Here is a 12,440-nt window from a genome sequence, read left to right on the forward strand (position 1 = left end):
GTTGGTATCTGTATCACCCAAGAATTTTCTTGGTGATATATTCACTGTTCACGTCTTTATATGCTTGGGCTTTTATCAGTGGATTTTCTGTTCATTCTCTGTTATACTGAAGAACATTGCATACAATATGAAGTATATTTTTAGCACTGAAACATTTGTCCGTTCACAGAAAGTGGCTCAGCTGCACGTATGGTTTACGGATCATCTCTTATGATGCTCTGTAAGAAAGTCCCCCCAATACTGTGCTGTGTTCGACCTCATGACTGTATATTGGTCCCATTAATTCTTTAAATAGATTCTTGCAACAGTTGTATGATATAACAGTTTATAAAGTTTATTTTAGTTCACTTCAGAACGTATAATGTTCTGATTATTTGTATGGCAGTTTTGTTAATATTATACAACTTATTTATTTGACCGTCACAACACAACAATAAAAGAACTTCAAGGACAGTGCCCAGATATAGTTCTGCTACATGTTTCAGCCACTAGTGGCCATCATCAGGCAAACACACTTCAACAAACGTACACCACTAAACTGCGGTACGCAAAATTTGATACAATATCATAAATCATTTAAGATAATTTGCAATAAGAATACAATAAGTAGGTTATTTAAAACCAATAAAAGTCATATATAAAAAAACAAAATTAAAATTTGATTGACGTTTCTTAACATCAAATCAGTCGTTGGTTCCACTTTACATACGTATCCGTCGGCAAATAGTAAATTTCAATGTTTCATTATAAAATTGTATAGGAGGCCCAATAATTAATGGAATAGTTGGAGCCTCATCATACGGAGAATTGTACGTAATGTTGTTTACCTCCCATACATTATGTACAATTCTCCGTATGATGAGGCTCCAACTATTCCATTAATTATTGGGCCTCCTATACAATTTTATAATGAAACATTGAAATTTACTATTTGCCGACGGATACGTATGTAAAGTGGAACCAACGACTGATTTGATGTTAAGAAACGTCAATCAAATTTTAATTTTGTTTTTTTATATATGACTTTTATTGGTTTTAAATAACCTACTTATTGTATTCTTATTGCAAATTATCTTAAATGATTTATGATATTGTATCAAATTTTGCGTACCGCAGTTTAGTGGTGTACGTTTGTTGAAGTGTGTTTGCCTGATGATGGCCACTAGTGGCTGAAACATGTAGCAGAACTATATCTGGGCATTGTCCTTGAAGTTCTTTTATTGTTGTGTTGTGACGGTCAAATAAATAAGTTGTATATATTGTAACACAGCAGGATGCATGAAATGAAAATTGTTAATATTAAGCTACAGATGACTTACCAGGAATGAGACTGAATTCCCAAAGTGCTCGATTCTTTGAAGGGGTTCATTTGAAGTGTGTCTTAATATGTCTGAAATGAAAATTTAATTTGCATTATTTCTTTTTGTGCCTTTATATGCACATTGATACATATTCTTATCTAGTCAGTTGATGGTTTAACTTCTTATGCATAATTTATGTTTAAGCATATTAATAAATGCTTGTATCCAGGACACTGACCATATACTTCTGTTTCTGAATAGCTCAGATAATTGAGTATGTCTCATACGTTCGGTCAAAAAAGTCATAACATTTAATACAAGTGAATTCTCCAGTCACACCTTTATGAGAGACATCTTGAACTGTTACATCTGGTAATACATACGTAAGTAGTAGTGTGGGCCGCACCATAGCTCAAGCGGTTAGTTGCTGGCTTCCCACTGTGGTGGCCCGGGTTCAATCCTTGGTCTGGTCAAGTGGGATTTGTGGTGGACAAAGTGGCGCTGGGGCAGGTTTTCTCTGAGTACTTTGGTTTCCCCTGCCAATCTTCAGTCCACCAGTTGCTCCACAATCACCCTCACCTATCATATGGGGCTGGTACAATAGGCCAGCAGTGGCAGCAGTACAAGGGACTTAGTCCCACCCCACTAGCAATAAAAAAGCAGTAGTGTGTGGACATGCTGTGATGGACTCCACCATGGCATGTCTCATACACTACCATGTACTTCTCTGGAATACACACATCATCACAGCAATACACACATCCCACCGTGCAGCAGTTAGTAAGATATTCTTTGTAACCAGCAACAGAAACAGAGGCTGTCATTACATTCTTCCATATACTCAACAAGGATTTTAACTTAGATAACTTTAACCTGTTACTCATCACATAAACTATTTTAACTGTATTAGCAATTTAATCATTATTTGTATGACTAGTTTAAGGTCTCAGCATTTGTGGGATTAAAGAGCCCATGTCTGTGCTGGTGAGTTCCTCATTGACACACAGCTCCATGTTCTAGCAACAGACTTAGCACTGCTGAGCAGATTCACCAACTCACTGAAAACTAAAATTACAATATAAAATAAATAATTGATATAAAAGGATTAAATATAAATTTTCATTGATTCAGATAAAGTTTATGTAGAACTTAAACCAGTCCTCCCCTCTCAACACAAAAAATAAAGATGCCACTCTTAGCTGGCAGGCCAGTGCACAGACAGCCCCCAACTGTCTGCCTCATGCCATGTGGAGATGGTGGTCTCAAACCTCTGTCTATTAGAATTAAAATTCAAAATTTTTAAGCATATGGACAGAACATCTCTCTTATTAAAACCAAATTGCAAAAGAGCACCCATTGTTTTAGTGAGGTCGCAGCCCTGACTCCCAAAGACTGGGGCATGGCGATAACATTGCTGACCTGAGAATGCAGGTGAGCAGTGATACTTTGCAATAAGTCATATTTTTCTCATTTTCTCCACTGAATTGCTAATTATGGATCCTTTGGCCCTGTACCAGACCATGACATCACTGGTACAATCAGTACCCTTGGTCAAAATGACGAGATCTGGATGTAAATTGTCTCCTGCATCTGTAGTACATTTTTGTTCATGATAGACTGTATTCATGTATTTGGCATCCATGATTGTATCCTTAACCATAGCAATAACATTGTCATGCCAACGTTTTCTCTGGGGTTTCGTGGTAGAGTGTTGATGCAGAACATTGGTCTTGGTCTTGGGAGCAACTATGGCAACTCCTGCATTGTTGGGCAATATTAATTACCAGTTTAACGAGATTAACTCATACACTAAAGTATATTTCCCTTCTCACAACACACTGGGGCACAGAAGCCAGGCATTTCCTATGGGATAATCATGGAAATCCTCACCCCCCCCCCATGCCCCTGGGAAACACATTGAAGCCATTGAGCCATAGCTCAAGTGGTTAGTCGCTGGTTTCCTACCGCGGCGGCCCGAGTTTGATTCCGGGTCTCGTCAAGTGGGATTTGTGGTGGACAAAGTGGCGTTGGGGCAGGTTTTCTCTGAGTACTTCGGTTTCCCCTGCCAATCTTCATTCCACCAAATTCTCCATCATCATAATCACCTGGGGCTGGCTACAATAGGCCGATCAGTGGCCGCTGTGCCGAGTGGACCCACTTGGACTCCACCTCCCACTAAGTGAAAAGAATGATCATCACATTCCCCGACCTTCAGGATCAGCTTATGTGTAGTCATTTCAGGTATTGTTGAAGGCCAGGGATATGAGGTGCTGGCAAGCATGTTATTCATATTAATTTGGGAAGAGTCCAATCCAGTAATTTCTGGAACTCTAGGAGCCTTATGTAAAGCTGCACCCTCCCTCAAGTATGTGAGGAATTTAGGTGGGCCAGCCTTGGAAGACCCAGTCCACAATCCTTCACATAGAGGAAACCTGTAGAGATACTTGTGGGCAGATTCAGGATTGTCTTAAATATTTGTTGTGGCTCTAGAACAGCTGAGCTAATGTACATCCAGGATGGACAATCCTTGACCAACACATTGAGAAATCTGGGTATTATGTGTTATACCAAGAACTTAATTTTCTGGCTGTGTTTCAATTCCAACCTGGAGCAGTTTCTGGCTGCTTGTAGCAGTCATTTTTCTGCCCCAGAACCATACCTCCAGTGGCAAGAGTTCATGTCCACCCCAAGGTGCCTGAGGGCCTTTCCGGGTTCTACAAAGGGGAGGAGGTGGCCCTTGTAGCTCAAGCGGGGGATAGACGTAGCCCATGTTCTAATTTTAGTGGTAATTTGAACTATTTATGATGACTCAACCCGAATTTATATAAACTATCTTCTAAGGAATGAAGAATTAACTAGGTCTCTGTAGTGTTCTTGGCTGCGAGAAGCAGATTGTCCAAAAAGGCCAAATGGAAGATCCCCTTTATGTGCCTTGAGGCTTTGGGAGATCAGGTTAAAGAGTGTGGGTGGTAAGGGATCACTTTGCCTGACCCTCCTGCTGACAGCCAGGGGAACACAATTGGGTAACACAACAGTGTTAACTGAATATATGTTTCCTATTAGGCCTGTGGTTTGTGGTGATGTAGTCCTTGTTGGTGGAGACAGGCAAGTATGGCTGTGTGTGTGGCATGGTGTCAGATGCCTGCACAATGTTTGTAGCAGGGTTGTAAGATTGGTATGACATCAACTAACATTGGTTAAGCCTGTCTTATGGGAGGCTAAGCAGGTAACCTTCCTCAGCCTCCTGTCAAGAAGGCCTGAGTAGTTCCGTGCAAGTATGGAGATCATAATTTGCAGATTAGGCATCAAGTAACTCAAAGGAATATAGTCTTTCTTGAGAAGTCAGTAGTCAGTCAGCTACCCAAGAAAGTCTTTGCCATTTGTGGAATCCAGAGTTCGTTACCATATTCGCAAGAGCATGCCATTGAGCCTGAATCCAGTCTGGATGTTCACATCATGTCTTTATCCGCATGCTCTGCTTACGGTTCCCAAGAGTGTGCAGCAAGGGAAATGAAAATGATACTTTTGGACATTCATTTGCTCTAATTCCATGATCATACCAAAACTATTACTCATTTCCGTTTTTATTAAAGGCTTATTCTACTTAAGAAGAGCTGGAACAGCTCACTCAGTATAGTGACTAGTGACTAGATGACCAGGGAACAAGGGTTCACATTCTTGTAGGGGCACAGATATTTCTCTTCCTCCACAGCATCAAGACTGGTTTTGGAGCTCATCCAGTGGGTACTGGAGGCTCTTTTCCTGGAAGTAAAGCAGCGTTATATCCACTCCCCATATGTCTTCTTGGTTGGTGCTTACTTAAGCATAAGGATTTTATTTTATCTTTTTACTTTTTTTACTTTTATCCCATTTACATAGGGAAGACAGTCTTCTGTGCATTTAAGTTTGCTGCTTATACAATTTCAAAGTAATATAATAATTTTCATTAAATTTGTAAATGACTAGTGCTCTGTTCAGGATAAATGATAGGACAGTCTCTCTATGTCTGTATTGTTGACTCAAATAAGTAGTGAAACCAACATATTCCAAGAAGGTAAAATTGTGTGTAATTTATATGCATTTTGCACCAGAAATTAACCTCAATGCACCTAGTATTCAATAACTTTTCTGCTCATGGTTGTGTCATGTAACATGTAGAGGTGATCTGCTATGTACACCTGTCAAGTTCTGTAAAAAGCAACAGGAATATTAGCCAAGCTAAGAACTTGCCATTGTTTAAAGCTGTATAGAAGAAAGTTGAGATGACATTGTGTAACAAAAACTGACGAAGAAACCTGATTGTTGTATTTGATATTTGATTTTGCCCTGCACTCCTATTATACAAAAGAGCCAGTGTCCCAGATACAAACATTTATAAGTGTATTATTTCTATTGTATTGATTAGATGATTTTATTATGAGGCGTGAAATTCCCATGTTTTGTTGAATGTCTTTTTCTATTAATTAAAAATGTTGAGGCTTAACTGTGGCTTTAATTGATTTAAAATGGGTATATGTTATTTAATACAGTATATCTGTGAAATTTTAAATTTTATTGACAAATTAAATTAATTGCAACTATATTTCAAAATGAACTTAACATACGATGATCAGACAGATCTCCATTTCATTAAACTGCAGTCTACAAACTCTGAATAATCCAGTATTCATATAATTTTTTTTCAAATTGGTATTATTTGTGAAATTTTCCAGTCAAACTGTTATAGCAGTAATTTTCACAAACTGTAAAAGTATTCTGTCTTTTTAATAGCATGTCAAGTTAGGTACTTAATCCTATTGCAGCGATATTTGACTGAAGTTGAACAAGCATACATTACCTTATACTGTGACATTCGACTTCAGTCCTTATCAAGAAATAATCTCCTTTCACTGCATTGTTCAACTTAATTCAGTGGACTATGAAAATGGCACTTTTTTGTGTTTTGTTCTTATTTATATCTTAAAATTGCATTCATTTAGGATAATGGTGGGAAAACATACATAATGAAAGGTTAATGTATGTTTATCTTGTTAAATTTGAGTAGTGGTTACTTGGGCTACCAATAATTTATCAAAAATGTACCTGTTAAATTATGTAAAGTAATGTATTAACTCAATTTTAAAATAATGTATGGTAATCATAAGCTGCAGAAGTTTTTGTAATTAATTTACACATCAAAATGAATTTTTATTTGGTATGGTATTGACTTCTTGAACGTGTGTGTGTGTGTGTGTGTGTGTGTGTAAAAAAATTATATATTACAAAACAAAATATTTAACTTTTTCCTGCCATAAATGTGTAGTGTGATTACATTTCCAGTGAAGTGAATTGTGATGGCTAATTGCTAGAATTGTTAGCATCAGTATTATGCAAGTAACAAGCATATATATACATATGTAATTTAGTCACATTTATTATTCTTAAATTTATGAAACTGCTATTTTGTTACTCTTCAATACAGTTGTCAGTGATATGGAGAATCAGGTATATTTTTTCAACATTTCTTCAAATCATAAGGTTATTTTGCAGAAGAAGGTTGTTTCATGTATGAGCTTTGCTCACATCCCACATTCATGTTAATATTTCTGGATGTGCGCCTCACTAGTGATAACAAGATTTATGGCTGTCACCTGTAACTGTAGCACTGTGGCCTGAAAGAACTGTTACAACCTTTTTATGATCTCTGTATAGAAGTGTACTTATGAAGAGTGTGCACATTCATTTCTTGTTAATGGAAATATAAATGATTGAACAATGTACATTATCACTATGTATAAAATGAGCAGCTCTCACTTTGTTCTCCCTCCTATTATAAAGAGATATCCAGGACCAGTGGGTACATGTACCTCTTGGGGCTAAGAGAATGTGAGGGTGAAGCTGCCATTTATTTCCAAATAGGTCTGAGACTAAAAATGTACACTTTGGATACTATCCTTCCACATGTTCGTGGTGTGGTAACTCTGTATGTATGCTACAGTGCATTAATAACATTCGTTAAGCTTAAATCGGTTCACAATAGAAAAGTTATGATCGTTGTTCATTGAAAATGATATAGCTCATGCCTGGCAGCAATTACATAGGAAATCCCTAAACCCCACTAGGAATTACAGTGCTATCACCAATCCCCACACTTCACAAATCACCACACACACTAAGTCTTCTCAGTCTGCTTTCACTTATTGTTTCATCATAACGAATCTTAACAATGGGGGTTCTTCAGCTTCTGTGGTCATGTCGTTGTGCAGTCGTTAACCCTGCACAGCTGAACTGTCAAATTCATTATAGCACCATCTCTTCTCAGCCTCCCTTGCAAAACTCAACTCTGAACTAGGTGTTGCCTGGTCACAGACTTATAACAAGGGATACTGTTCATGCTCTTATGGCTTACAAACCACACTCCCTAACTGCTGATTCAAGCCTGACTGGGTTTCCCCAGTTGTCTTCCTTGTAGCCCCTCTGCATGGACCAAGTACAGAACACCATTTCCAACAGTAACTCTATTGTTGAGAAGCATGTTTACTGTGCTGTTGCATAGCAACAGCTGTTGTCTCATTTGTTTTGAGGTCTTTGCTTAGCAGTTGGTCTGTATACCACAATATTCTTGCTTTTCTCATTATTATATACACAGTATTTCAACACACAAAACTTATGTCAAGGGATGAATGTAGGAGGTCAAATACTATATCAGTCATATAAAAAAGAGCATTATCTTTTACAGTTCTACAAAATAAAAAATTATTCAAATACTTATAATGGAGGGACATTTTGTTCTGTATTTTCTTAGGTATTTCCTTTCTCTTCACATTTCCATTAGGTAAATGTTTTTATATTCTCTGATTTGTAAACAGTACCCTACCTTTCACCTTAAGAAAAGCCCTCCACAGTTATGATCATTTGCATCCAATGTGAAGCAGTATATTGCATAACAATTTTACCAGGATTTGAACCTTATTACCTACACTTAGCAAGATGGTTCATGCTTCACATCTGTGTGTAGGGCCATACAGAGGAAGAGTCAATTATATCAGTTACAGAACTATTAAATATTCTGTAACATCCTAGATGATTATGGGAATCAAACTCTGTACTTTTGCCCAGTTCTGCATGTTTATGTATCACTGTGTTATATAGAGATTCATAGCACTTCCTTTTGAGTTTGTTGTAACCTGTTTAATAAATTTATATATCTGAGAATTTGTAGGGACCGCACACCTGCATGTCTGTATACCAGGGGTACATGACATTAATATTTCCAGTGTCACGCCAGAGATGGACATCTGATGCGGCAACTGCATCATGCAGTGCTTGGCTAGTGTCTTGCATTAAGAGATGTATATGTAGTAACTGGTGTATTCATTGTTTTGGGTACAAGATTGATCCCCCTTCCCCTTACAAGCAAAGGGAAAACATGGTGTTTCCTCATTTGTACATTGGACTTTGAAAACCAGCAGGAACTATGCCAGTTTGAATAGCATTTTGAATCTTGTTGAAATTCACTCATCTCTGTGTATTCTGCTCCAACTACATATACTCAGCGTAATACTAATGTTCTACATTGAAGAGCTATCTTGGGCTTTCACTTTTTTGTGTGTGTGGCGGGCGCACATCCCATGTCTGATCAGTGAGGTAGACCTACACTCCAGGGACCAGCTGACATGATTGCTGATGTAATGTCTCTTCCTGGAGGGCTGCCGACATGTGAGTGAATCTTCAGTCAGTGCCCTGTCTACATACTCCATGGATGCAGGTAGTTAAGTGGACTTGTGCAGCAGTTCCAGATCCAGGAGATCAGAGACAGAAGGACTTCTGCAAGTCAAAGCCAGAGTTTGAGACCAATTTTGGACACAGATTTCAGCCAGGTGTCCCCCTGTTTGTATTGCAGCAACAGCCACTTATGTATATGCTCTCAGTTTCAAAGTAAGCTGAGGTTAGTAATTTATTATTCATCAAAAATCACTACATTCAAATTTTGGAAGCCAAAGATGCCGTATCTCCTTTGTATATAGTGTTAAAGGTTAGCATTAGTACTGTAGTGTGTAGACCTGGTACTAGGTAGCAACTGCAAAACAGACAGGTTCTCATGGCAAGTCCACGTGCAACAATAGTGGAACTGTTTGAAACGGTGTTTTCTATGCGGCCCATGCCAAGGGATTATATAATGAGGACATCAGCTGATCAGTAGCCAGCTGTAGGTCAGTCTGTGAAGAGAAGAGTAGGTGGTTGGTGTGAGATGGCCATCAGCCTGGGAGTTAAGTGGAGCAGGAGTTCATTTGTAGGGATATCTGCCAAATAGTAAAAACGTGAGGACAGAAGCTGAAGAATCTCCATTGTTAAGATCCTTTACCATGAAATGACTATTGGAAGCAGACTGAGAAGGATTACCATGTGCTGTAGTGATTTGTAAAGTGTGGAGATTTGCGACAGTGATATAATTATAGTTATGACCTGTAAGTGATCGATAAATACAATCTAAAATCCAAACCCCATCTATAGTCATACTCATACACGCGACAAAATAACGCACATAGGAGTGAGTAATTAATAGAAAAGTGCAGCAGTACAATGTGGGAAATGGTGTAGGGAGTTAGAAGTTAGTGATAGAAAAACTGTATACAAGCCAACAGTACCGTAATAAGTGTAAGTAAAATAGTGTTTTCAAAGCTACTTATATGTTAGATATTAGTAATCATCATCAGTAATCTGTCAAGACGACAGGTCCACAGTCTCTTCCAAAACAATTATATTAGTAATACACATTTAAATTTCGTAGATATGGCAGGATGTAAAATCATTATTGTAGTGTTACAGAAGCTGTCAAATTAATACACCAACCTTTTGATGGTGAAAAGGGAAAAGAAGAATGTGACCATTGCATTTGAATTAGTTAGACCAGAAAAGCATAGTATTTTATTGAAATATATGAAAACTACAGTCACTGGAGATGCAAGAAGTAAATTCTTACATCAACATAGAAAAAAATTATGCACATATTGGAGGAATATTACAATGTAATTTTTATGCTTGCTAGATGTTTAGCAGTCTGTAAAGTATGCATGAAATAATCACTTCGGGGAGCAGTTGAATTGATACCATGCGATCAGAAGTAAGGGAAGCAGTTTTGGAATTTGTAACAAAAAGGAACTGATAGGAGCCATGGGATCATTTAGTAAATTAGTAAATTTAGTAAATAAATTCAATTCAAATTTAATCATTTAGCAAAGGCATATTTTTTGCAAGGAGTGGTTACTGAGAGGATTCAGACTATTGTCAGAGCCAATGGAAAATCAGCATTGTTGTCCATTTGTTGCACAGATGCAGGAATGGAAGAGGAATCAGCTGTTATGTCAGTGAAAGAGAGGTTTCTTGGTACTGAGGTCTGACAGAGGGCCAGAGGTAACCAGTAAAGTTGGAGGATACCCCAGGTATGTGAATAAGGGATCCGGCAGAGGATTCGAGTTTGCAAACCTGGAGATAGAGAAAATGTTCGCCCTTGACATAGGGTGGTGTCTTAAGGGGCATGTGGTAACAGGATAAAATGCTACCAAGATTATATTCTTTGCAATTTTAGTGGAGACATTGCATGGGGACGTCAAATAGAAATGTTGGCACAGCTGCCGAGTACAGTTTGGGAAATGGATTTGTAGGGATGTGAGAGCAGCTTTTCTAGAACCAGGTAGTAGTGTATGGCTGTACTGGGATGGGGAATGCAGTTGGTTCAGTTGCTCTTTGGATGGATGTAGGCGTGAGGCAAAAGATAATCTTTCTCCTCGACACAGGGTCAGGTTTTGATTATGTAAACACAGCATCACAAGAGAAGGCACAGTATACAATTCCATTGCATCAGTGTAATGGAAATAATATTAGGAGAAAAAATGCTGAGATCAAATATACCAGGTGGTGAGACATTTAGACTGCAGGAGATGCAGGTAATGTTCCATGTGATGGAAATATTTGAGGGGGGGGGTATAATTGCAGCAGATACACTTAATTATTTTTTTTTTCATCGGGGATCTTGTTCAGCTAGCACTGTGCACATTAACTATCAACAAATAAAGATAAGCTTGCCTGCAGTAAGAGTGGTTCTGTATGTAATGGATATAGCTCAGATAAGAACCATTTGTACTCACAATTAGCAGAATTTGGGAGTTATAGAAAATGGTTAGGATGGATCATTTGAATTGAGGCTTGCAGAAGTATCTTCCGTGTCCCAGGAGGCAAACTGTCTCACCACCACTGCAGAATGTGCAATTCCAATACAAGGTACACATCAGTGCTCAGGCATTGTATTTTTAGTAGAAATTATCACTTGCCAGAAGCTTTGGAAGGAGAACTGAAATAATTTATGGGCCAGAAGTTAAATGACAAAATTATTAGACATTCTAATAGTCCATGGCTTTTGCCAACAAATTCAATAAAGGACAAAGAATGCATGAACAGAGTCCTGCAGCCTCAGATAATGTCACCAAGTCAGTTTACACAAATTCAATGCATTGCCAAGACAGTTTCCAGTGACATCAACAAATTCCAATTCTCCTGATCAAAGCTTATGCATATTAGTTAATTAGTACTGTAACACTAATGCTTGAATCCTAGATAACAGGATGGTGTACATCATGAAAGTGCGGCTTGCTAATCATAATGTTTATGATGTGTACATGATATTGCCATTTCCAATGAAGGTTTCAGATAGGATAAGCTTACCTTTATTTGGCCTGACAAGGAAATAATTTTTATGAATAATACAAACAACTCCGTGGCATGTAGTCTGCAAGCGAACTATACCGACCGAGTGACCGCCACTTGTTGGTGAAGTTAGTGCCAACTTTTGTGGATAGAGGGTGCCGTGTGGTCAGCGCAACGGATCCCCGTGACCGTTAATCTCAGTTTTCTAGACCAGATCCGCCATTTCCTTGAAATAGCTCCTGAATTATCCTCACGAGGCTGAGTGGACCCCATTCCAGTTCCACTACTTCCCAGAAAATTTGGTAACGAAATCGAACCCTGGACCTCTGGATTTGTAGCCAGGAACTCTGACAACTAGACCACAGAGGTGGTCCCATTTTTATGGATAATACAAAGCAATTATATGTGTGGGTAACTCAGAATTAATTAGGCTAATGTAAGAAACTGACTGATGGA

The 12,440-nt window shown here is 38.3% G+C and overlaps 1 protein-coding gene across 5 annotated transcripts in view; it reads left to right on the plus strand.

Annotated features, from left to right (window-relative positions):
• Positions 1 to 12,440, plus strand: part of LOC111862878 (TRPL translocation defect protein 14) — a 92,448-nt gene that overhangs the window by 60,563 nt on the left and 19,445 nt on the right. For 3 of the 5 annotated variants that reach the window (XR_004512845.1, XR_004512846.1, XR_004512844.1), the window contains exon 12: positions 10,614 to 10,723. The exons of 1 other annotated variant lie outside the window; for it this stretch is intronic. Coding sequence is in view for 1 of the 4 variants with exons in the window: in XM_023848650.2 (XP_023704418.2) it covers positions 10,614 to 10,652 (39 nt within the window). In the remaining 3 variants the exon portion in view is untranslated. Of the gene's footprint in view, positions 1 to 10,613; positions 12,084 to 12,440 lie in introns of those variants that run through there. One more of the 5 variants, XM_023848650.2, reaches the window with a different exon arrangement.

This window comes from Cryptotermes secundus, unplaced genomic scaffold (assembly GCF_002891405.2).
Source record: "Cryptotermes secundus unplaced genomic scaffold, Csec_1.0 scaffold528, whole genome shotgun sequence".
NCBI lineage: Eukaryota > Metazoa > Arthropoda > Insecta > Blattodea > Kalotermitidae > Cryptotermes > Cryptotermes secundus.